The sequence below is a fragment of the Gopherus evgoodei genome, chromosome 1 (assembly GCF_007399415.2).
Source record: "Gopherus evgoodei ecotype Sinaloan lineage chromosome 1, rGopEvg1_v1.p, whole genome shotgun sequence".
In the NCBI taxonomy this organism is placed as follows: Eukaryota; Metazoa; Chordata; order Testudines; family Testudinidae; genus Gopherus; species Gopherus evgoodei.
Genome location: NC_044322.1, coordinates 95,300,798 through 95,325,179, shown reverse-complemented (window position 1 = coordinate 95,325,179; position 24,382 = coordinate 95,300,798). Strand labels below are relative to the sequence as shown.

Genomic DNA, 24,382 nt, shown 5'->3' with positions numbered 1-24,382 from the left:
AATAGGCTTTAACAGGTTCCACATGAGAATAAATATTTAATAATGACACATTAGTGCATTTCCAAAGGAGAGATCTGAGCTGCCCAGGAGAGCCAAAAGTTATTTTATAAGGAGGGAAGGGAGGAATTAGCAGCCTGCATGCTATTTTGTTCGTTGTTTTGTTTTTTTTTTAAGGGGAGACGGGGAAATGAGGTTGCTTCCCCACAAAAGAGTGTCTTCCCTGCACATCCAAACCCCAACTGAACTAATTTAGGCTGGGTCTTATGTCTCTGCAGTCCCTACTGTCACTGTAGTATCCAGAAGGGTCTTCCTGCTCCTCTCTCCTTCGCCCCTTAAAGGTGTAGCAACAGTTCCCTGAGAGAGAGGAAGCTTAGCTGCCCAAGAAGAGCGGATGGTTGTTTCTGAGGAGGGTAAAGGGGAGGGAGCAGTTAGATCACGACACTAGCCTAGATAGGGACTCACCCCCTGAGCCCCTACCCTCACCTGGAGGGACTGAACGACTGGTTTCTTGGATTCACAGCGAGAAAACTTCCTTAAGAATAGGCAATCAAAAGGGGCTCTACATTCCTGTCATCATTCAGATTTCCATGGTTTGCATCAGCCAAGAGAGTTCCCCCTCAGTTCAAGGATGCTAGGGAAAATGTCTTGTTCCTCTATACAACACTCCTGCTGGTAAAATACCATTGTTTGCATAAGCACAAACTTTTCCCACCATCAGAACAGCTTCCGAATGAGGAAAAGAGCCAAAGCTTTGTTCTGAAAGTCAGAAGGTGCCTTCATGTGGTATATGACTCCTGACACAGAGCCATGAGTTCTGTGACAACTGTGCCCTTGTTGAGGACATTCTGACCGAGAGATATGGGTCTTCCTCATGATGTTTAAGGGAAGATGGAGAATATTGCTTTAGAAGGTGAACCAATAGTTGTTTCAAAGGAGGAAAGGGGCTGGGGAGGGGGGAGAGAGACAGTGGTAAATTTTCCAAACACAAATTTTTTTAGGTTCCGAAGTCACTTAAATGCTTTTGAAAAAGTTACCCAAGGTCCTCCTTGGGTTCCCTGGACTGCACCAACCCACATTCAAGAGCACACCTTCAGGACAGCAGCATCAGGGCCAACTTGTTACTCTTCTGTTTCTCAGCAGCTGGTTAATGCTACGGTCACAGCCCTCTAATTATGAATTGTAACAGATATTCCCCCATTCCCCTGGTCATAAAGCGGAATTACCATACACAAGTCTTGGAAGTCATTCAGAAAGACTATCCATCTAAGTACTTTCCATACAAATGCCTAAACAAACCAACAGAAAAAATGTATAGTATTGATAAGCATGTCCCTCATCTTCTGAGAAGTTTAGTTTATATATGATCTACACATAAGACTAATAGTTTACACAGAATGTTTGGCAGAACCACCAGGTTGGTCTAAGCCCCCTAGCTTCAGAGAGCTAGGTAATTCCCCCCTTTCCCAGCCTCCACACACCACAGAACATCAGCTAAAAACAGCTTAAAACTCACTCAACTAACATTTCTAAATTATCCTATACAATTATGAGCTTGTTAAGTTAAAAAAAGCCAGGGACATACTGTACCATATTAATTGAAGTTTGTGCTTTTAACAGAAATTCAGAGAACAGTAAAAGTGATTATATGTACATAAGCAAATCTGTTTTGTTTATGAAACTAAAGAAATAGAACAAGTACAACTACCTTGTAGAGACCAAAGGAGTCTGAAACTTCACAAATATTTTAAAATGTATATATTTTCATAATTAATATTTGATGGTCATATTCCGACAATGTTTTAGTAAACTGAAATGGGTTTCTACAGATATTCATAACTAGTTGTAATAGGCTTAATACTACTGTACTTTTCCAGCATAATGGTCCATATCAGCAGTAATTGCTAGTCATTTAGTTTTATTAATATGATACTCAATAGGTTAAGCCCAAGCAACTTTATTTTATATTAGCCTGGATTTGAAAAGTAAAGTTAAGCTTTGTGTTCTGTTGCTCTTTCTAGACTCCTGAAGCTGGATGGGAATAAAACTGTTTTGCTGATTTAGTGGCCAAAAAAAAAAAAAAAAAACAAATGTGGTGCTAGCAGCAAACGTCTGGAGAAACATTAATTTCACACACAGACACACACACAAAAACAGTAATCAGTCACTATAGTATTAAAATCCATTATAAGGACAAGACACTCAGCTAACACAGTAATACCATCTCTCTCCTCTCTTCCATACCACTTAAGGGTCGTTGAGTATGACCACCAGGTTTTTTCTCTTAAGCACTCATGGAAAGGGTCTCCGTTAAACATCAAATCTCTGTACTTCCGCCGTTTCATGAACATAGCTGGAACCATGGTATATAGTTACACATATTTATAGGGTTCTTTACTCTGGCTCATAAAAATTGCCTCTCTCTTAAAGCTTTAAGTGCTTGACCATTAAAATACACAATTCTACATAAGAGAAAAGCAAAGCAAACACAGCCATTCCAATATCTTTTGGAATTTGCTCAGCGACCTAGACCTAGCCTGCCTGATGTGACAAGAAAAGAAAGAGGCCCTAGTATGTTATATCAGGATGAAAATGCAGTTAATTTTGAGATTAAGTAGTTCATTTTTTGTAAGTGTGCTCAAGATTTATAAATATCTTTTACCTGACAAGATAAAAAATAAACCAAAAGTGTTTTTAGGGAAAAAAACCCTCTACACTACTTGTACGACCCCCATTCCTGCAGTATCTGAGCACCTCCCAACACCCACATGAGGTAAGGAAGTCATCTTATAGCTGAAGAACTGAGGCACAGAACACTGAGTAACTTGGCAAAAGGTCACACCAGAAGTCTGTGGACAAGGAACTGAACCTAGATCTTCCAAAGTCCCAGGCTTGCACCGTAAAGTCTGTGCTTTCCTTCCTCTCTGAAGGCACAAGTTTTTCCCCTAGTGTGGATGTCAAGGAAGAATGATGAAGTGGTAAAACATGTTTAAACCTGACAATAATATTTTTCAAAATCCTACACTACACGATTGTTCTCATAGCAATAATTGAAGTGATACAGAAAATGGGACAGAAGAAATCTACTTAGCCATACAAATGCAGCCTTATTTTCATTATATTGTTTAGAAAACATCTTATATGTAGTGGCATTTGCAACTGAACTGTTTCTTTATAACAGAAAAATTAAAGTATTGCGAGCTTCATTAAAAAGGTGCTACGGTTAATACACAATTACTCTATTACTACTTTTTTGTTTATACAAAATAGCTCAAACTCTGCTGCAACATCTTTAAAAAAATATGCAGTCTGCAACTCAGCTACATATGTATGCGGGTCTACAATGGATTTAGGTTATGAGAAAATGCTCTTGGCTCATAATCTGAATTTAAAGCCAACAGTGTAGTTTTCTATGCTTTCTACTTACCACATTTTTGAAATCTTCTTCTGCTTCATCAAATTTTCCTTGCTTAAGAAATAAATGTCCTCTCTGTAATCTTGCCTGAAATGGAACAGTAACCATTTTTGTACTTTACTCAGTTCTTATTTGTATTCAAAAGAAAAATTAAAACCCAATCTCCCCAAATTTATTAAAATGGAAAATTTCACCCCCATCCCATCTAGCAAACTGAACCAAAAGCAGATATGAAGGTGTCTCCTCTTTCCATCCCTTTCCTATACTGCAGGGGTAGGCAACCTATGGAACAGGGTGCCGAAGGCAGCACGTGAGCTGATTTTTCAGTGGCACTCACACTGCCCGGGTCCTGGCCACTGGTCCGGGGGACTCTGCATGTTAATTTAGTTTTAAATGAAGCTTCTTGAACATTTTAAAAATCATATTACTTTACATTCAACAATAGTTTAGTTTTATATTATAGACTTATTGAAAGAGACCTTCTAAAATGTTAGATATATTACTGGCACACGAAACCTTAAGTTAGAGTGAATAAATGAAGACTCGGCACAGCACTTCCGAAGGTTGCCGACCCCTGCTATGCTGTGTTCTTACAAGAGCAGCTTCAGCAAAAACGATTATGGCTTTTTACATCAAGGTTTTAGACCAGTAATTACCCATCATTGCAAATGTAGGCATAGCTCCAATTACCACCCAAACCCCTCCATCAGAGGGCTGTACCAAGAAAAACTGTTGATTTGCTACACTGTTTGATTTTCTTAATTCACAGCTTTTTCAACAGATTGCAGCAAAAGAGTATGGAAATCCTTATTGTTAATACTTCTATTAACCTGATAATTTAATGAGGACTCTTAGCAGAAGCCATTGTAAAAGTCAGTGCAGATTATTTGGAAGGATCCTAACAGAAATTTGATTATTCAGGATAAGAAAGTTTTCATGCCAGTTAATTTAGAAGAGCTATTATATTAAGACTTGCAGTCACCCTTTCTTAAATAAGGTAGTTAAATAAAAATCTAATGACTACAAGACAATTATTGCTAGTAATATTGTAAACTAGTCCTGGGACTTTAAAGATATTCTTATACCAAATATTTTAATCTGGTGGGGAAGAGAGAAAAGAGAAACTTTCCATTTGTTCACTAGAACAAGGTCATTTAAAAAGGCATAATTTTGTTGTAAAATTACCATATGAACGAGTATATAAGCTGAATATTTTTGGTAAAAAAAAGTGATGCATCAAAGAGCGGGGGTCGCCTTATAAACAGGTTTACACCAAAATTTGATGATTTTAATTCTATGGAATCATTGAATTGAATATCTAATACATTGTCATTTTGTTTACCTAGAGCGTCTGCAGGCATAGAGCCTCTCAGGGAGCTAAGGGGCTCTATGCCTGCAGATGCTCCAGGTAAACAAAACATCCCGACCCGCCAGCAGCTTACCCTGATGGGCCGGGAGCCAAAGTTTTCCAACCCCTGAAATATAGCGTCATCTTATGAAAGGGTCATACAGTTTTTTGCTATTTTACCTATCCATTTGAGCGGTGGGGGGGGGGGGTCGGCTTATAAATGAATGGGCTAATGAACAAGTATATACATCTCTTAGAGGAGAGAACTTGTCAAATTTGTCATAGTAACAAATATATAAAAACAAACAAGGTGGGGGGTCATAATATCTTTTAGTGGACCAACTTTTGTTGGTGAGAGAGAAGTTTTCAAGCTCCACAGAGCTTTTCTTCAGTCAGGAAAAGGTACTCTGAGTGTGACAGCTACATACAAGATGGAACAGATTTAACTACATAACAATCTGTTCCACCTTGTATTTAGCTGTGACACTGAGTAACTTACACAGAGCTCTTCAGGTCTGAGAAAGCTCAAAAGTTGTCCCTTTCACTAACAGAAGTCAGTCCAATAAAATGTATTGCCTCATCCATCTTGTGTCTCTAATATCCTGGGACCAACATGGCTACAACAACACTGTAAACATTATATAAACTATCATTTTTGCTAAGAGAAATAGATAGTCTATCTTTACCTTTCAAACTGTGTGCAACTCAATCTGTCCAAATAATTATTTTTAAAATTTGAGGAGATAATCTGCAGTTCAGAACAAAAAAATTGGGTAGCAGGTAGGGAGGGTGGTCAAATGGCTAATTCCAACTTCAGACATCTCCCAGTAACTAGCCTCTAAGAGGTTTGGTAAAGTAGGCGGATATCCTAAAAAGTAACTTATTTCTTGATTTGGCAACCAGTTTTACTGCTTATAAATGACTCTTAGTGAAGGCTGCGAGTTTATCATGGAAGTCATGGATTCCATCACTTTCCATGACTTGCATGACTTCTGCAGCGGCCAATGTGCCTGGCGAAGGGACAGCTAGACAGCCCTGCGCCAGACGCCACTGGCCACTGCTGGGCCAGTCTCGGGCCACCGTGCACCCATGGCCCGCCACACTTCCCAGGCAACAGAGTTTGTGTATGGGAAGGGGCAGAGGGTTGGGGCATGGGACAGGATAAGGCGGGCTCTGGGCAAGGATTACCTGGGGGGCTCCCCGGAAGCAACGACATCCCCCTTGCTCAGCTGCTTGGTGGAGGCATGGCCAGGCAGTTCTGTGGGCTGCCTCTGCTCAGAGCTTCGCAGCTCTCATTGGCTGGGAACCACAATGGAGCTGTGGGGGTGGTGCCTGAGTAAAAGTCATGGACAGGTCACAGGCCATGACTGTTTGTTGCCTGTGACCTGTCTGTGACTTTTACTAAAAATACTCATGAAAAAAAGCCTTAGCCTTACTCATAATTCATTACAAACCCTTAGATATGCTAGCAGAGGATTTGGGCATTTTACTATAGGCCAGGTATAAAATTAAAAGTTAGAGTGAGACAAGACTAGTCTCTCTCTCAGCTAATGTAAGGGTGTCAATATAGTACACGCACTAGTATCTTGTGGTTTCTAATGTTAAACTTCCTGAAATATGGGGTATTAAATTCTCTTATTATACCACCAGCTAAAAAAAAGACTGCGCCTTATAAACAAAACAGGAAAACAAAAAGGACACCATTTCTTTTACCTTGAAGGAATCCCGAGAAAAGCATTACTTACTGATGTGAAATCCTGCTTTAGTTCAACCACTTTACTTAAATCACGAATTGCAGCTTTAGATTTGCCCATGGCCAAATATACTGTAGCTCTTCTATAATAGGCAATGTAGTTATCAGAGTCCCCTTCTGCAAGCAAAGAAGAAATAATCAGAACATCGCCTCAATGTAATTTGGGTACAACTAAGCTGCAATCATAATAGCGGCATTGCCTGATTTTAAGCAATTTGACAATTATATTTAACAATTAGCAAAAGTAGCATTTGTACACAGTAATATTTTACATCTCATGTAATTTGCTTATGTTAACATTATTGACAATAGAGAGGTTGTGAACATATATTAGCAACATTACTAAGGGTTTTGAAGGTGAACGTGTAAGGATATTTCAGCTCTGCAGTGGAGTTAAGCTAAAACATACTAAACCTTTTTATCTCAAATTGCAGGCCTACTTTTGGATGCGTATTTAATGCTTTTACTGTTTGCCATGGTCCCTACATTTGATACTGGATGCACAAAATAAAGGCGGCATACACATTATTCCACTAATGACCAACATTATTATAAATAGTCCAATGTTTTCATAACTTTATAATTTACAAACATTCAAATTAACATGAAGTTGACCAAGCCTGTTAAAACTAACCTCGTTATCTCTAGACTGATTCTTGCCTGCATATTTATTCCTGCCTCTGGAAATTTCCATTACATGTATCTGACGAAGTGGGTATTCACCCACGAAAGCTTATGCTCCAATATATTTGTTAGTCTATAAGGTGCCACAGGACTCTTTGTTGCTGTTAAAAAGAAATACTGCCTAGCTGGTTCACACACACCCCTACCCACCCGCCCCCCGGGGAGAGGTGACACACACACACTCCCGTACACCTCTCTCACACCGAGGGTGGGGGGGGGAGAGAGGAGAGAACGACACTGACCAAACTAACCCTCTCTGCCAGGATTCATACCAGAACGTGACCAGCAGCAGCGTTTCAGCACTGAGCAATACAGAAGGGACTGGAGCGGCTTCCAACCACAGGGGGCGGGGGGAGGAAGGGAGGAGATGACCTAGCCCAAGTCTTTGTAGAGCTCATCTTCTCCCCCTGGCTCCCCCATGGCTGGAAGCAGCTTGTCCCTTCCTGCCCACACAGCGTTGGAAGGCAGATAACGCCTCCAGACTGCTGCTGCCCACCGACATAACCCAGCCTCGCCCTGTCCCCTGGCTATAGCGCAGGCTGGAAGGGGTTAATCCCTAAGGATGCATTGTGCATCAGGGCCCAGGGAACCTGACTGCAGGGGCATCAGCAAACCCAGCCAGAGAGGTGGCTCAGCAGTGGAGGGTGCCTAGGGGATGGAGCAGCTCCACGCTCCCTGAGGGCACAACCCAGGGTGGCAGGGGGGCAAGTAAAGTGGGTGCTAAGCCCCTCCCCCAGGGGCTGCTGTGGAGCCTGCCGGGTCGGGGCGGGAACAGTTTGGAAAATGCTTCTCCCCTCTCCTCCCTCCTACTCCAGAGCTTAGCTGAGGGGCAGAGAGGCTTCCCCATGCCAGCACTGTGCAGGGCTTTGGCACATGCAGGGCTTGTCTCCCCGTAGCCAGCACCCCGGGCCAGAGGGTCTTGAGCTTTCCCAGGGCACCAGCCCAGCCAGAGACAGCGGGGGAAAGAAAGAGCCTGCCGCCCGGGCTGTTCATGAGCTGAGCATTCCGACCAGGGGTTGTTTCTCTGCACAGCGCTGGGAGCAGGACACACCCCACAGGGGGAGATATGGAGGAGCAGCGAGGCTGGGGTTTAAAGGAGCAAAACATGGAGAAGACAGCAAGAGGGGGAATCATGGATGATAGATGGGCAGCAGAGGCGACATGTAACCAGCTGGTGCCTGCCCACACTCACCAGCCATCGCAGCTTGCAGCACCCAGCCAATGCCACTTGGAAACAGGGAGGAAGGCAGGGCCCTGCTGGCCAAGAGCCAGCATGCAGCATGGACCAGCAGTCGGCCCCATGCACTGCAGCTTTGCCCCACCACTAGCCTTGCACACCCACCCCCCTCGTCGGCCACAGGACACACACACACACCCCACACCACTGCTAGGCGGGCAGTAAGCAAACAGGGACCTGCCAGCAGCAGGACCCACCAGTACTGATGAGTGTGTAGGGAAATAGATAGAAAATACAATTTGCCCGTTTTTAATGAAAAGTCGGGACACCTGCAGGAGGGCTTACGTACGGGACTGTCCCTTTAAAAATTGGACATCTAGTCACCCTAACTAATAGCAGATTTAAGATTATAACATTCCAAAGCACAAGTCTGCATTCAACCCAAGCAATGAACATACTCAAAATGTATGAACTTGCAACAGTCCGTGTCTTCCACTCCACCAATGGATATGTGCGTGAATTTAAAAGTTATGAAAAAATTAAATTAGTACTGGAATGTAAGTCCCAAAACACTTTACAGGTCTGTCGCATCTTAGGCGCATTTAACATGCGCGATTTCAGCTTTATGCGGTTGGCAAAAACAAGGACAAAAAAAGAAAAAGATTTAAATACTGTTTCTGTAGTGCGGGCGATTCCACTCGCCATTACACTCAATGTAATTTTGACTATACGCAATTTTCGCTTTACACACTGACTGTGGAGCGTAACCCCAGCGTAAGATGAGACAGACCTGTACAGTTTCTCATAAATCAGGAAGATTACCCCACCCAAGGAATATGTAGTATTTTTTAAAAGTATATGCTTGATTTTTTTTTAAATGGGGCTGGAGGGGTGGGTAGAGGAAGAAAACAGGGATAAGTCCCTCTGCATCTCACCCCACCTTCCCACACAGCCCCCCCCTTTTTCTTTGTTGTTAACTTGGTTTTCTTTTCTAATTTTGCTAAGACAATAACAGAAACATGTTGTCTGATTATACCTAGGGTGCCCAACCTGAGGCCTATGGACCATACACGGCCCACCAGAACATTTCATAAGGCCCACAGCCTGCTTCAAAACAATATACTAACAGCAGGTTCTTTAGCTTTTTGTCATCATGTTTATACAAGTGGGTAAATAATCTGTTTCTAGGTACAGTATTGTCTATCTAAATACATGCAAAACAAGCTGCACTTAAAATATAAATCAATACAGGTGAGTAAATCTTATTAAAGAATGTAAAATCTGTTTGGCCTACACAACATTGTGCTTAGGTTTATGTGCCCTCCTATGTAATACTGTTGTGCACCACTGAATTATACTAATCCAGGTGGTTACAAGCACTTAGTTTGCCTCATGCTTTGCAACACCTCCCAGGCTTGGTGTTCACATACTCTACGGCTGTTCTAGGTTTGAGCCTTGATCCTAGAATTTTCCACACCCATATGGGGTTCCATTTGCTGCATCCATGAGGTCAGCAGGGCTCCATGTGGTCTCACATGGGCATGGCAGTCCACCCACACATTGTGACTTGGGGGCTTATTAATTAAGCAAATTATGAGGAAGAGTGAAGGATAGAGCATTTCAATACAAAAATCCTGCACCACAAGCACAGTCAAATAATTTTATCTTCAGATACACACCTATAGCAGCATGGAAGTGAGACAAGGCATCAGCTAGCTGTCCGGCTGCCAATAACTTCTTGCCCATTTCAAGTTGTTTTTCTACTTCAGCATTTATTCCACATTCGACTCCTAAAATAGAAGGGTCAACATTTTTAATCGCAGTTTGATTCTCACAAAGTTGACACTACCAAAAAAGAATGGATAGAGTGTTCTCTCTCTCCCTCCCTCCATAATACATAAAAATCATAAGGGACAGTTCATCTTTTGTTACCAGGCAAGAGCTCCCTACCCAAAAAATATATGGCTGATAGAGAAGCACATGAAAACAAAATGCTACATTGCTCAATACTGAGACAATATCTTAGTTTCCTTTCAGACTTTTAACTCTTCTTCCCCTCCACCTCCAAAGATCTAGTTATAATGAAGAAAGTCTAAATACTGTAAGTCACCATTTTAAAAGCAGTTGTTGAATATGCATCCCTAGCTACATTCTACCTAGCTTTTGCACACACAAGTTTCTCTATATCCAAATAAGGTAGCAAAATACATTGTCCTCTCCTGTTGTAATTAAAGTCCTAAATACAAGGATCACATACTGTGCATAACAGAATAAACATAAGCAGTTATTTTTTAATATTAAATTTAGTTCAATAACCTGATTGTGAGAGTGTGATGGATAACTTCGTAGTCTCTTCAGTGACTATCCACACAGAAATTTTTGAAGTTCCCCTTAACTTTATTTTATGCTCTTTTATTTAAGAATTTTTACAAATTCAAGTCCTAAATACAGGTTATCATGCATATTTTGATATTATAAATGGAATTTAAACAAACACTGATGAGAACAGTCTTTCAAATTCCAAGACAAACTGTTTGCCAGGAGTCAAACTTTCTACATGTAATATTCAAGTACAGTTAACTCCTATAGAGCAAGGTTGTACAAGAGACCTGTCAGCCCCTAGTGTATTATGAAATGTGAACAAAGCCAAGCACTTTCAATGGAATAATTCTTACAGTATAAATCTGAATTTATAATTGTTATTGCTGCAGAGACTCTGTATCTAATCCTGCTTCCACTGAAATCAATGGTGAAACTCCAATCAACTGCATGGTGCGGGATCAAGCCCAACATGTGTAATGGTGAAACACATTTTCTTACATCCACTTTTAAACGTGTTTCCTTTTAATTTGACTGTCCTTCATTCTTCTATCTTTAGAAAAGGTTTAGACATCTGTATGTATGTATGACATCCACAGCTACATAAGAGAGGCTTTAGAACATGAGGAAAATTAAACACTAATGTCTCAGGGCATAAGAATATCTGGCAAAAATGGGGAGAAACTTCCCCTATGAGCAAGTTATTTCATAATTATTAACCACACAATTTCTTATGCCTCCTCTGGAACATCCAATACTAGTCAGTTTCAGAGACAGGATGCAGCAATGGATGAACAAGTGGTCAGAGCCAGTATGGCAATTTCTAAAGTTGAATGATGGCTGCTCTCTCAAAATTTGGAACAGAGAAAGGGAGAGAGAAGTCTCTTGGAGAGAAAAGCCACTCTGTTTAAAAACAAGATTCTGGCCTCTTTGTAAATGGACGTTCTGCAAACCAGATCGTCAACTGGGAATATGGGCTGTGCTTCCTCATTACGCTGCTGAAGTAGCTCTACTCCATGGCTCTTTCCAGCTGATCCCCTCCTACCAACAAATCTCCTCTCTCTATCTCAGGGGTCGGCAACCTATGGCACGCGAGCCAATTTTTAATGGCATGCTGCTGCCTGCCAGGCTCCCGGCAGCGGGCTAAGCCGGACCCCAGGCCCCCAACACCCCATGCCCCATCTCCTGCACCCCCTCACAGGCCCCCAGCCCTCTGCTCTGACCCCTGCACCCAGCTCCCTGCATCCCCCTCACGACCTCATCCCCGACTCCTGCACCCTCCACACATACCCAGCCTCCCCATACCCCATGCCCTGACTCTTGCACCTCCCACATCCCCACCCCCCACCCTGAGCACCAAATGGGAGCTCCTGCACACATACCTCCACATTCCCAACTGCACCTCTTGCCCCAAACGGGAGCTGCCCAAGTAAGCGCTCCACACCCAAACCTCCTGTCCCAACCCTGAGCCCCCACCCTCATTCTAGCTCCTGGCCAGACCCTGCACTCCAACCCCCAGCCTGCTCCTTCACCCCCAGCCCTGTGCTCAGTGCACCACCGCCTTCAGCTCAGTGCAGAGAGAGAGAGGGGAAGAGAATGGGTCAGAACCAGGGAGAAGATAGGTACCCACTTTGTGTGGGCGGGGCCGGGACCTCAGACTGGCAGCGGGCTGAGCGGGGCCAGCAGCCGGGACCCTGGCTGGCAGGAGCCAGCAGACGAAACCCTAGACCGGCAGCGGGCTGAGCAGCACGGTCCGCTGCCGGTCTGGGGTTCCGGCCGCAGGCCCTGCTCAGCCCGCTGCCAACCTAGGTGAATGGAACCCCAGGCCGGGAGCGGGCTGAGCAGGCCAGCGGCTTAAGATCAGCATTTTAATTTAATTTTAAATGAAGCTTCTTAAACATTTTGAAAACCTTGTTTACTTTACCTACAACAGTAGTTTAGTTATATTATATTTAGACTGATAGAGAGAAACCTAAAAAATGTTAAAATGTATTACCGGCACGTGAAACCTTAAATTAAAGTGAATAAATGAAGACTACTGTGGCATCTTATAGACTAACAGACATTTTGGAGCATGAGCTTTCGTGGGTGAATACCCACTTCGTCAGATGCATGTAGTGGAAATTTCCAGGGGCAGGTATATATATGCAGGTAAGCTAGAGATAATGAGGTAGTTCAATCAGTGAGGATGAGGCCTTGTTCTAGTAGTTGAGGTGTGAAAACCAAGGGAGGAGAAACTGGTTCTGTAGTTGGCAAGCCATTCGCAGTCTTTGTTTAATCCTGAGCTGATGGTGTCAAATTTGCAGATGAACTGAAGCTCAGCAGTTTCTCTTTGAAGTCTAGTCCTGAAGTTTCAACATACCCTTAGAGCCCCGACCAGCGTTATTCCATCTACTACCCAAGATCCACAAACCCAGAAATCCTGGACGCCCCATCATCATGGGCATTGGCACTCTCACTGAAGGACTGTCTGGATATGTGGACTCTACTCAGACCCTATGCCACCATCACTCCCAGCTATCTCAGTGACACCACTGATTTCCTGAGGAAACTACAATGCATTGGTGACCTTCCAGAAAACACCATCCTAGCCACCATGGATGTAGAGGCTCTCTACATGAACATCCCACACACAGATGGAATACAAGCTGTCAGGAACACTATCCCTGATGATGCTACAGCACAACTGGCTGCTGAGCTCTGTGCCTTTATCCTCACACACAACTATTTCAAATTTGATGCATCATCTGGACCCATGGGAAGGAGTCTCTGGAAAAATTCCACCACGATTTCAACAGCTTCCACCCTACCATCAACCTCAGCCTGGACCAATCTACACGGGAGGTCCCCTTCCTAGACACCACGGTGCAAATAAGTGATGGTCACATTAACACTACCCTATACCGAAAACCTACCGACCGCTATGCCTACCTTCATGCCTCCAGCTTCCATGCCGGGCACATCACATAATCCATTGTCTACAGCCAAGCACTGAGGTACAACCGCATCTGCTCTAACCCCTCAGACAGAGACCAACAGCTACAAAATCTCCACCAAGCATTCTCAAAACTACAATACCCACACGAGGAAATAAGGAAACAGATCAACAGAGCCAGACGTGTACCCAGAAGCCTCCTACTGCAAGACAAACCCAAGAAAGCAATCAACAGGACTCCACTGGCCATCACATATAGTCCCCAGCTAAAACCTCTCCAACACATCATCAGGGATCTACAACCCATCCTGGACAATGATCCCACACTTTCACAGGCCTTGGGTGGCAGGTCAGTCCTCGCCCACAGACAACCTACCAACCTGAAACATATTCTCACCAGTAACTGCACACCGCACCATAGTAACTCTAGCTCAGGAACCAATCCATGCAACAAACCTTGATGCCAGCTCTGCCCACATATCTACACCAGCAACACTATCACAGGACCTAACCAGATCAGCCACATCATCACCGGTTCATTCACCTGCACGTCCACCAATGTAATATATGCCATCATATGCCTGCAATGCCCCTCTGCTATGTACATCGGCCAAACTGGACAGTCTCTACGGAAAAGGATAAATGGACACAAATCAGATATTAGGAATGGCAATATACAAAAACCTGTAGGAGAACCCTTCAACCTCCCTGGCCACACTATAGCAGACCTTAAGGTGGCCATCCTGCAGCAAAAAAACTTCAGGACCAGACTTCAAAGAGAAACTGCTGAGCTTCAGTTCATCTGCAAATTTGACACCATCAGCTCAGGATTAAACAAAGACTGCGAATGGCTTGCCAACTACAGAACCAGTTTCTCCTCCCTTGGTTTTCACACCTCAACTACTAGAACAAGGCCTCATCCTCACTGATTGAACTACCTCATTATCTCTAGCTTACCTGCATATATATACCTGCCCCTGGAAATTTCCACTACATGCATCTGACGAAGTGGGTATTCACCCACGAAAGCTCATGCTCCAAAACGTCTGTTAGTCTATAAGGTGCCACAGGATTCTTCGCTGCTTTTACAGATCCAGACTAACATGGTTACCCCTCTGATAAATGAAGACTCAGAACACTGCTTCTGAAAGGCTGCCGACCTGCTCTATCTGGTCACTGAGAAAACTTCACTGGCCTGAAATACTAACTCAAAAAAGTGACACCTCAAACACATCACTAGATAAGAAAACTACACATATGTCCAACACTCAGACGGGGCTTCCAGACAGGTGGGCCTGTCGACAAAGCTAGGGTTCTGTATCAGTATCAATCAGATGCTGGGTCAACTGGAAGAAGGTTCTTAAACTATAAATACCTACTGCAGCAGCAAATGGTACAGAGACAATTAGTGAAAGTGAGTCACTTGTACAGAATGTCCCACTTCAAATTTGCTTTAGTGTGAAACCCTTTTCAAAAAGTCAGATATTCTACTGGATCACATTTCATTTCAACTGAGATCAAAAGACAGTTTTGGCTATGGACCACAGCAGAATCAAACAAACCGCACTGAAATTAACATACATTCATTGACAATAAAACTACACTGGCAGCAGGTCAGGTATTCAACTGCATAATAAATAGGGTCCTTCACAATAACACAGCTCTAAATGGAGACAGCACTTTTCAGGGCCTCCCGCTCCTTGTCCTCATACTTCAATTTTGCTTGCGTGAGGAATACAACATTTCTCTACCAGATTTATCCTTTCTAATTTAGAAAAGATTGATTTCTCGCTGTCTTTGGAATGGTGCTTGAATCTGAACAAGCTTCCTTCACTTCTTTGTTCCTGATTCATCATCAATCATGTCAGTACAGCTCCAAGAATAGAGTTTATACAATAAGACTTACTTGTTCTGGGTAGTATCTTTCATATAAAGTTTCCCAAAATAATTTTAAGATGAGTTGTATATAAAACAATTCCAGCTATCATGGCAGAGAGAGGCAAATTAAAAGGAATAGACAAGGACAAACAAATATATTCAAGGAGAAATATAAGGCTGATCCAAATGCAGGAAACGTGAAGGACGGTTCCCTACAGTAACCACACTGTCAGAAGCGACAGAGGAGCCCAGTGCTAGATGAGCAGAAGGAACTTTGATGGGGAGAGAGGAAAAACAAGATGTGAAACACACAGAAGCAAGTCCAGAGAGTGTTTTATAAATCAAAGAAGAAAATTATGAACTGGATTCTAAAATGAGAAGTCAGTGAAATTATTTGAGAATGGGGCTGATTTGATAATTCTTTGTATACCTGAGAAAAAATGTGCAGCATTACATAAATGCAGAAGTTTGCAGAACTGGAACTTGGGGAAACTATCAAGAAGAGACATGCAGTAATATAGTATACAGAAGATGAAGACATGCACAAGGATTTCAGCAGAGTTAAACTGAAAGAAGCAGCATATACACCAATGCTGTCAAGATTTTGAAAGCAACAGATATGAGATGTGGTGATGGAGAATTATACCAACAGTAGAACAATAGAAGCAAATGAAAGTACTGAGCAGGGACAGCCACACCCAAAGTACAGTCCCCAAAGCCTGGAGCCAAGAAGTCTGGCGTGTGGGAGGGGGCTAAGGGCAGGGGCATGGGGTTGAGGCACGAGAGGGGGCTCAGGGTGTGGGCTCTGGGCAGCGCTTACCTTAGGCAGCTCCGGCATTTCCAGGGGACGAGGAAGTCTGTGCAGCTCCCAGGAAGCGGCGGCACGTCCCTCTGGGTCCCAGCCAATGGTAGCTGTGGAGCCAGTGCTTGGGGCAGAGCCTGCAGACAGGGGCAGCACACAGAGTCCCTCTGGCTGCCGCTCCACCTAGGAGACAGAGACATACTGCTGCTTCCCAGGAGCCACACGGAGCCACCAGGCATGGAGCCTACCTGCCCCACTGCAGTCAACCAGACTTTTAGTAGCCCGATCAACTGTGCTGATGGAAGCTGCCAAGGTCTCTATTCGACTGGGCATTCTAGTGGAAAACCAGACACCTGGCAACCCTACTTGCAAGGAGCTAAGCATCATAGTGCAATCAGCTCCATAAGGGGGTGGGGAAAGGGGACACAGAATGGAACCCTGAGTGCCAGCTGTGACAGACATGGAGCAGCTGTATAATAATTTTTTAATACTGTATGCTGACGTGGTTACTGGGATGTTTTCTGTATGAATACATTGGTTTAGTTTAATAATGTGCTGTAAGGAAACAATGGCCCAAGACAGGCTGCCCAACATAAAAACTGGAGGATTGTTATGAGACAGTGGAAGAGTTATTGGCTCTGAGGAGTCTGATTTGCTCTCTTGCTGAGCTTACTACACCGGTTTGGTCCAGATGGACAAAAGCCCAGAAACTGATAGTAATTAAGATTCTTGCTAGATAAAGACTGACTGATTGACAAACACACACACACTCGCTTTCCTGCTCCCTACTTCACCCCCTGGGTAAGGCAGTAGCTGGCAAGATGCTGGAGGGGAACAGACTGACATCCAAGACCCCCTGGGGTGTCTGAAAAAACTAGATCTGACTAGATCACCATCAGGGAATGGTAAGCCTATACTTAAAGTAGCTCATGAGCCTGTCTATTTGCTGTTTTTTAATCATTTTTTCTAATTGTTTAATTTTAACAGTGGAACAAAGCAATGTTTTGATTTGTAAGAAGGCTGTCTTGTCACTAGCACTGGTCAGAGACTCCTGAGGGGGAGGACTGCAGGTGTCAAACCCAGCTGCACCTGCAGGGAAAGCATGGCTGATAGGGTAGCTCAGACCAAACTAAGTGGGAGAATTGCAGAATTCCACCCAAAGAGAGGTAAAGGCACCAGGCCTGATAGCTGAGGGGGTGAACTCAGAGACAGAAGGCAACAGAGGTGCAATTAGTCCTGTAACCCTTACAGTACTGTTTATTTCTACCTGTTTTAGCTCAAGAAATGAAATATTAGATTTCCTGGTAGTTATATCCTGGGAGCAGAGTTAGAATGTCTGATGTAGAATATACAACCTTTAGAATATACAGACTTTAAAATCCCCTAGATCTCTATGTATAACCTTAAGAGGGACTCAGTCGGGTTGAAATCTAGCCAATTTTAAAAAAAAATTAAAAGTTTCACGTTTGAGTCTCCCCGCTGAGTCTGTGATTTTTCCATAGCATTTTTTTCTTCTTCTTCCAAAATGTATCTTTCTTCCCTATGATGTGTGAAAGGCCCATGCAAATAACAAGCAACAAGGGAACTTATGTGACTATACAAAGGAAACAGTGAAGTTGACTGTACATAAAGAGGCCATAAAAATAAAGAAAATATGTATACATCTTCAGTAACACTAATCTAAGTTGCTACATGGAACTATAGAAGGTCTAAAGAATTTTACATGGAAGTGTGATGTTTAAAGTGAGTCTGACATTTTGCTATTAACTGATTTTTTTCTAATATTTCTACATATTGCAGAAAGATTTTTTTTTTTTTGAGGGGAAACTAGTGTATATAGAGCAGGAAGAGGAGTGCCCATCACAAGGAGCTTTCAAGAGTAGCACAAAGGTGCTCATCAACAGCACAGTTATCTGGGCTTGGTCCGGAGCCAGGGTCTGGAACCCTCCCCCATTCATATATTCAAGGTCTGCCTTTCAGTAGCAGCTGTACTGCTTCTAAACGCAATTAGACAAAGGAGATTTGGGAAGGGAGGAGACTGAGAAAGGAACACCTGTGCCACTCACTAAGAATATGGAGTAACTTTGGATACTAGCAACTGAGGAGAAATCCCCTCCACTCCCAAAAATGGACGTGACATGGGAGGTCAAGAAAAAGTCATCAGTGACACTCCTTCCCCTCCATATTCTGCAGCAGCTTGGGATCAGTGAGAGAAATCTAGTGAGAGGGGAAGGAAAAAGGAGGGTGGTAAGGAGATGCAGTTTCCAGAAGCTTAGCAGAGAGCCAAGCCAGTTCCGAGTGCTACGCTGCCTGTAGAGCTGGCCCATCTTTTCTCCCCCTCCTTATGACCCACTTGCTTTGCTACTTGGATAGTGACAGAAGAGAAACATGGCTTTTCCATCTAGTCTTCTCTTCCCAGCTCTAGCTTGGGGTGGACAAATATCTTTGATCCAAGAGGCTTTTATTTGGCACAAGGCCCCTCTGCTGGAGAAGTCAGGGAATGGGCAACAGGGGATGATTACCTGTTCTATTCATTCCCTCTGGGGCACCTGGCACTGGCCACTGTTGGAAGACAGGATACTGGGCTAGATGGACCTTTGGTTTGACCCAGTATGGCCATTCTTCTGCTCTTAAGTCAGAAGAATTCCAGATGAAGACTGGGGCTCATTTTCAGTCAGATACTAGAATACTAGTGAAATGGCAGTGCAAGCTGCAGTTCACCTCCAAAAGTTCTGGAATCTTTTCATAACCCTTAGACATCTGAGGTACAATACCAGCAGCCACGTCAGACTGTAGGTTAAAATACACTCCTTTGTCCCACAGATTCTTACATCATTAATATGAACTTCTATAGGAAGTTATCAAGTTGCAAAGGGAACTTTTTAAAAGTCACAATTCAATGACTGGTGGTACCAAAAAGTATTAGGTGTGAAATTAGACACTTGTGAATTGGAGGAACATGCACTGACTTTCATAGAAGATGAGCTGGTGAAATAGAACTGGTTAAAAAAATAACTAATAGTGAACTCCAGCATCATCTCTTTCCCCAACCTAAGTACCCTTCTCCAAGAGAATCCCATAAACTCCTCTTAAAATCAGGGAGATTGTTATGACGGTCACCCCATAAGGCTTTATGGAAATATGCTTATGACATACATATATGACATAACTGGAATATGTTTGAGGCTACATATGCCATGTAACATATCTCTGTAAAAGTTATGATCTACTGAATCTATTCATCCTATTTGTATGCATGTATCATTTTTGTATTTGATGTAAAGTAATGAATATTGGCTATGTACTTACTTGATTTTTAAGTAGCCTTAGTAAAGCATTAGGTCAGTTCCTTGAGAAAAGAATGTGCAAATTAAGTGCCCAGTCAAGATACACTTAACGAACAGTGGATCTTGGAACGCTCCAATCCACATAAGAAGTCTTCATGGAGACAGTCAAGATAGCATGTGGGCAATGGCTGCTGCCTGTAAAAACTGAGTCATGCATGGACATGTGACTTGCCCATGTGACTCCAAAATTCCATCTTGGAGATGGACTTTGCATAGGAGAGAGGAGGGGGTCTCCACCCACAACAGAAAGCCCATGGGAGACCCCTTCATTTTGTCTTCAGTTGGCTCAAGAGATAGCCTCTCCATCCCCAAAGGATTCCTGAAAGAAACTGGAACAAAGGACTGTAACTACAGGGGGGGGTGAGTGATTGCTGGACCCAGAGTAGAAGGAGACTAGTCTGTAAAAGGAAGCTTACTGGAACACTTCTGAGGGTGAGGTTTTATCTGTATTGAGTTCTCTCACTGTATTTGGCAAAGACTTGTGTGTTTTATTTTATTTTGCTTGGTAATTCATTTTGTTCTGTCTGCTACTACTTGGAACCACTTAAATCCTACTACTTTCTGTATTTAATAAAATCACTTATTACTTATTATTTAACCCAGAGTATGTATTAATACCAGGGGGTAGGGGGAAACAGCTGTGCATCTCTCTCTCTATCAGTGTTATAGAGGGCGAACAATTTATGAGTTTACAGGGTAAAATGGATTTATTTGGGGTTTGGACCCCATTGGGAGTTGGGCATCTGAGTGTTAAAGACAGGAACATTTCTTAAGCTGCTTTCAGTTAAGCTTAAAGTTTGTGGGATGTGGTTCAAACCTGGGTCTGTGTTTGTGGCCAACAAGTGTGTCTGGCGCAGCCAGGCAGGGCTCTGGAGTCCCAAGCTGGCAGGGAAACCAGGGGCAGAAGTAGTCTTGGCATGTCAGTTGAGTGTCCGCAAGGGGGTTTCTGTGATCCAACCCATCATAACTGTGACTTAAAATGCTGCTTCTGTTCCAAGAGAGAAGAAGAGATGAATAAAGCCTCCAGGAGGGTAGAAACTTCACAGTAATACACCACCCCCATTTACAAATCTCCATTTCACTATTTAACTCTTTCACCACTACGGCAAGAATAAGAAGAAACTAAAAATGTACAATGTACATGTACAATATGATCTACAGCTATTGAAAATGTGAGTCATGTATTACATTAACCACTCATATACCAAAATAAAATATTACTTCATAAGAGATATTAAAGACGTAGAAATTAGAGATGAAAAACACCTAATAGATCATGTTTTGGCCATCCAAGAATCTGTAGAATTGTTCCCTGCCTAGATTGCTTTGTCCAGTCCAGGTTTAAATGGCATCCTTCCCTGGGAGAACATTTCACAATCTACTAAAGCTTGCTTTTAGAAAAATATATATAAAATTAGAAAGTAAACTTGTGACTACCAAGGCGACAATCAACAAAGCAACAAGGTCATCCATGTTCCTTGCATCTATAGGGAACATATTTGGAAGATGAATTATCTACAGATGATTATAAACAAGTACATATGCTTAGACTGATTCTTCTGGTGTTAGTACTCTTCCTTTAACATTGCTGCAAAAGTAGCTGGGGAAAAAACAAAATAATCCTGCAGCATATATTTATACACTACAATGTATCTTTGCCGTTACATTCAATATTACACTCCAGGTTTTAGAATTCTCATTTAATACAACTTTGAAGTGCATTTCTAACCTCCAGAGTGACCACAGCCTTCAGAAAGGTCCAGATCCACTGAGCTGTGACAGCAAAAGTTCCCCCCCCCCATCTCATTAATTAAAAGCAATAATGCAAGTTTTGCAGGCCAAACTGTGTCTTCTGATACATCTGTACAACCTGCTTTCAAATTATGCCCTCACAAACACTTGTGCAACCCCATTAGCTTTCCATATGATTACACAGATGTTACTTAGGACACAATCTGAAACTGAAAGGGTTGCATGAGTGTAGCTGAGGGAATAAATTTGTTCATCAGAACCACTATTCTTGGCAGTGATGAAGGATAAAAAAAAAAAAACTACCTTGATTTTCACAGCCCAAAGCAACCTTACAGAGCTAAAAGTTAGAAAAAAAAGTATTTTTACTTGGAAACTGAGCAAATCTGATACGAAATCAGTAAGACACGAGTATGGAGCTCCATCATACCATTTCCACATGCCCACTCTTTAAGCTAGATCCACACTTTTAATAATCATACAGTAAACAGCACCCTATCAATTTCCCTAGTTTCTTTTGAAAACAGATTAAGACCTTGCTGTAGTTTCACCAAAACAAAGCTACAACACAAAGCTAGAAATGCTATTAATTAAATACTAGGATTTTTAAAAACAACAATTCATGGTAATGGCTGTGTTTATTTCTGGTCATCATATTTTTATTAAAATCTATTTGAATTTAGAACTTTCAGAAACATTTATTCTTTTCAAACTGGCTGTCCACAGTCGCCAACTAGAAAAGTTACAAACTTTTCTATTTTTTACTGCCATAATTCTCTGGTTGTACCCAGAATTAATGACAGTGCACCTCTGACAAGCTCAACTCCGGCTGACATTCCCTGCTCATCACAGATTTACCTCCCTTCAATACCCACAGACTAGCATTGCCCCTAAATCCAGCACAGAGCTGCTCTGTTCTCCCTCAGGTGGCATCATGCTACTGGAGCCCAGCACAGCGCTGCTGCGGTGATACTCCTCAAAGCGTCAGTAGGTTAAGGGGCACACATAATACTCAAACCACGCAGCGGTGCGGTTGAGATGGTAGAGCAACCCTGTGATGCGATAATACCTGACAGCGCTCGGGGAAGTGCGGGATTCTCTGTGGTGAGCATCCGATTACATATCACTAAAACCCAAACCAACTCTAACCCTTGCCTCGTCCCCTCACCAGCCCAGCGCTGCTCCACCCCGTGCTCAGTCCACGGTGCCAACCGCCCCCAAGCTCACCCACACTTCCGAGCCCCTCGTCCCAGCACCACAACACCCCCCGCACGCTGGGCAGCAGCTCCCCCCAGAAGGCTGGCATTGCCCCGCCAGGAAACAGCCCTGTTCCCTCTCCCCCCCCCCCGGCTGCGTGCAGCGCCGTGCACCAGCGCGAGCTCGCCCCGCAGCCCCTCACCCTCGCCGAGCAGGTCGAAGAGCACCAGCAGCAGAGGCAGCACGGCGCCCACCTGGCCGGCGCACGCGCTGGCCGACACCATGGCGATACGGCCGCGCGCGCCCTAAGCCCTGGCGCGACTCCGGACCCCGCCACGCGCCTCAGGCAGGGCTCTCGGCGCGGTTCCACTTCCAAGTTCGCTGGGGTGGGTCGTGGGCGCATCCGATTGGCCGCGCCGCCGTCTGCCCCGCCCCCTTCTAAGGAAACGTGGAGAGCCCGCGGATTAGTGTCAGGCGCCGCTCCCCTGACGATACTGCGCTTGCGCGCCAGGGGTGGCCGGAGCATGCGCAAGAGCCACAGTTGAGCCACTTTGCCCTCACCAGGCAAGAGAACGTGCTCGCTCCTTCTTGAGCAAAACGTGGGTGGGTAGCAGGGGCGGAATGAGTGGGGAAGCGTGAGGGGCAAGAGTGGGGGAGAGTAGGGCGGGGGACCAGGAGCAAGAGGCTTGTGCATGTGCTTAGTGTGTCGAGGCTTTGCAGCCTGCACAGGGATGACGCATTAAAGCTTCAGTCTGGTCCAAAACCTTAGCTCAGTGGGACTCAGTCTTTCTTGGACCAGAACCCACAGAAAGGAAAAAAAATCATCCTGAGAGACCCCCCATATCCTACAGTCATTTGAGTGGACAGGATTGTGGGATTTGGGTCCTCAGGATAGAGAGCCCTGGGTATGCCATGACCAACTAAAGCAGTATTCCCAGCCCCAAACTCAGAAACCATGAGCCAGACATGCCCCTCCTCCAACTTTCTTTTATAAAAGATACTGTATTTTTTGGAATATCTCATGATTATGACCCCCCCATCCCCAAAGTGTGTGGTGGGGGGGAGGGAGAACTACTGTTGCCATTTGCCAACTCTCCCAATTTATTCAAGTGATTTGGCCCTTCTCCAGGTGCTCTCACTTTCTGATGGTGCAGAGCTTCCTACTTCTCACCAAACCCCCAAATTCTAATTAATTCTGTACTGCCATCTGGCCATCCCCCCACCCCATCAATTAATTATTCAGCCCAAACTAATTATTTATTTACCTCCTGTGGCCTCATCAATTCTGGTCCCTCAGCCTCCACCCCACTCAGATCAGTTATGCCCTCCCATCCCCAATCAATTAATTATGCACTTACCCCCAGCCTCAGTTCTTCTCTTCTTACAGGTCTAGGGATTTTGTAACACACACATCCCAGGCCTGGAGAGGCAGCTGCAACAGGGTTCCCCTTTTCAGGCCTCAGGGATTCTTCTCTCCTTCCTGAGTCTGGAGTTGCAGGGATTGAGAAGGGAGTAGAGCACAGTGACCCATTTTACACATCCCTTAGTTGTGGTGTTAAGGATTGTTGCCATTTTGTTTTATGGTTGTCTTTCACCCTCTATATTTGGTTTGCCTTCTTGTATTATAGTTTGGCACCCTCTTGGAGGTGCTTACTTTAATTGAATATGGCTTGAAATATCCTGCCTGGTAACAAGGCAGAGGTGGGAAAGTTTGAAGGAAAAGGGTGAGAAAGGGTCACATGACCACAAGGTAATCTGTCCAGCAACAGAAGATATACAGA

The 24,382-nt window shown here is 43.8% G+C and overlaps 1 protein-coding gene across 1 annotated transcript in view; it reads right to left on the bottom strand.

The window, feature by feature from the left end:
* Window positions 1–22,974, bottom strand: part of DNAJC3 (DnaJ heat shock protein family (Hsp40) member C3) — a 73,231-nt gene extending 50,257 nt beyond the window's left edge. The window contains exons 1-4 of the mRNA XM_030567542.1: window positions 22,804–22,974; window positions 10,054–10,164; window positions 6,506–6,630; window positions 3,425–3,499 (exon numbers count right to left, since the gene is read on the bottom strand). Of these exons, the coding sequence (XP_030423402.1) occupies window positions 3,425–3,499; window positions 6,506–6,630; window positions 10,054–10,164; window positions 22,804–22,885 (393 nt within the window). The 5' untranslated portion in view covers window positions 22,886–22,974. The remainder of the gene's footprint in view (window positions 1–3,424; window positions 3,500–6,505; window positions 6,631–10,053; window positions 10,165–22,803) is intronic.
* Window positions 22,975–24,382: the final 1,408 nt, after the last annotated feature.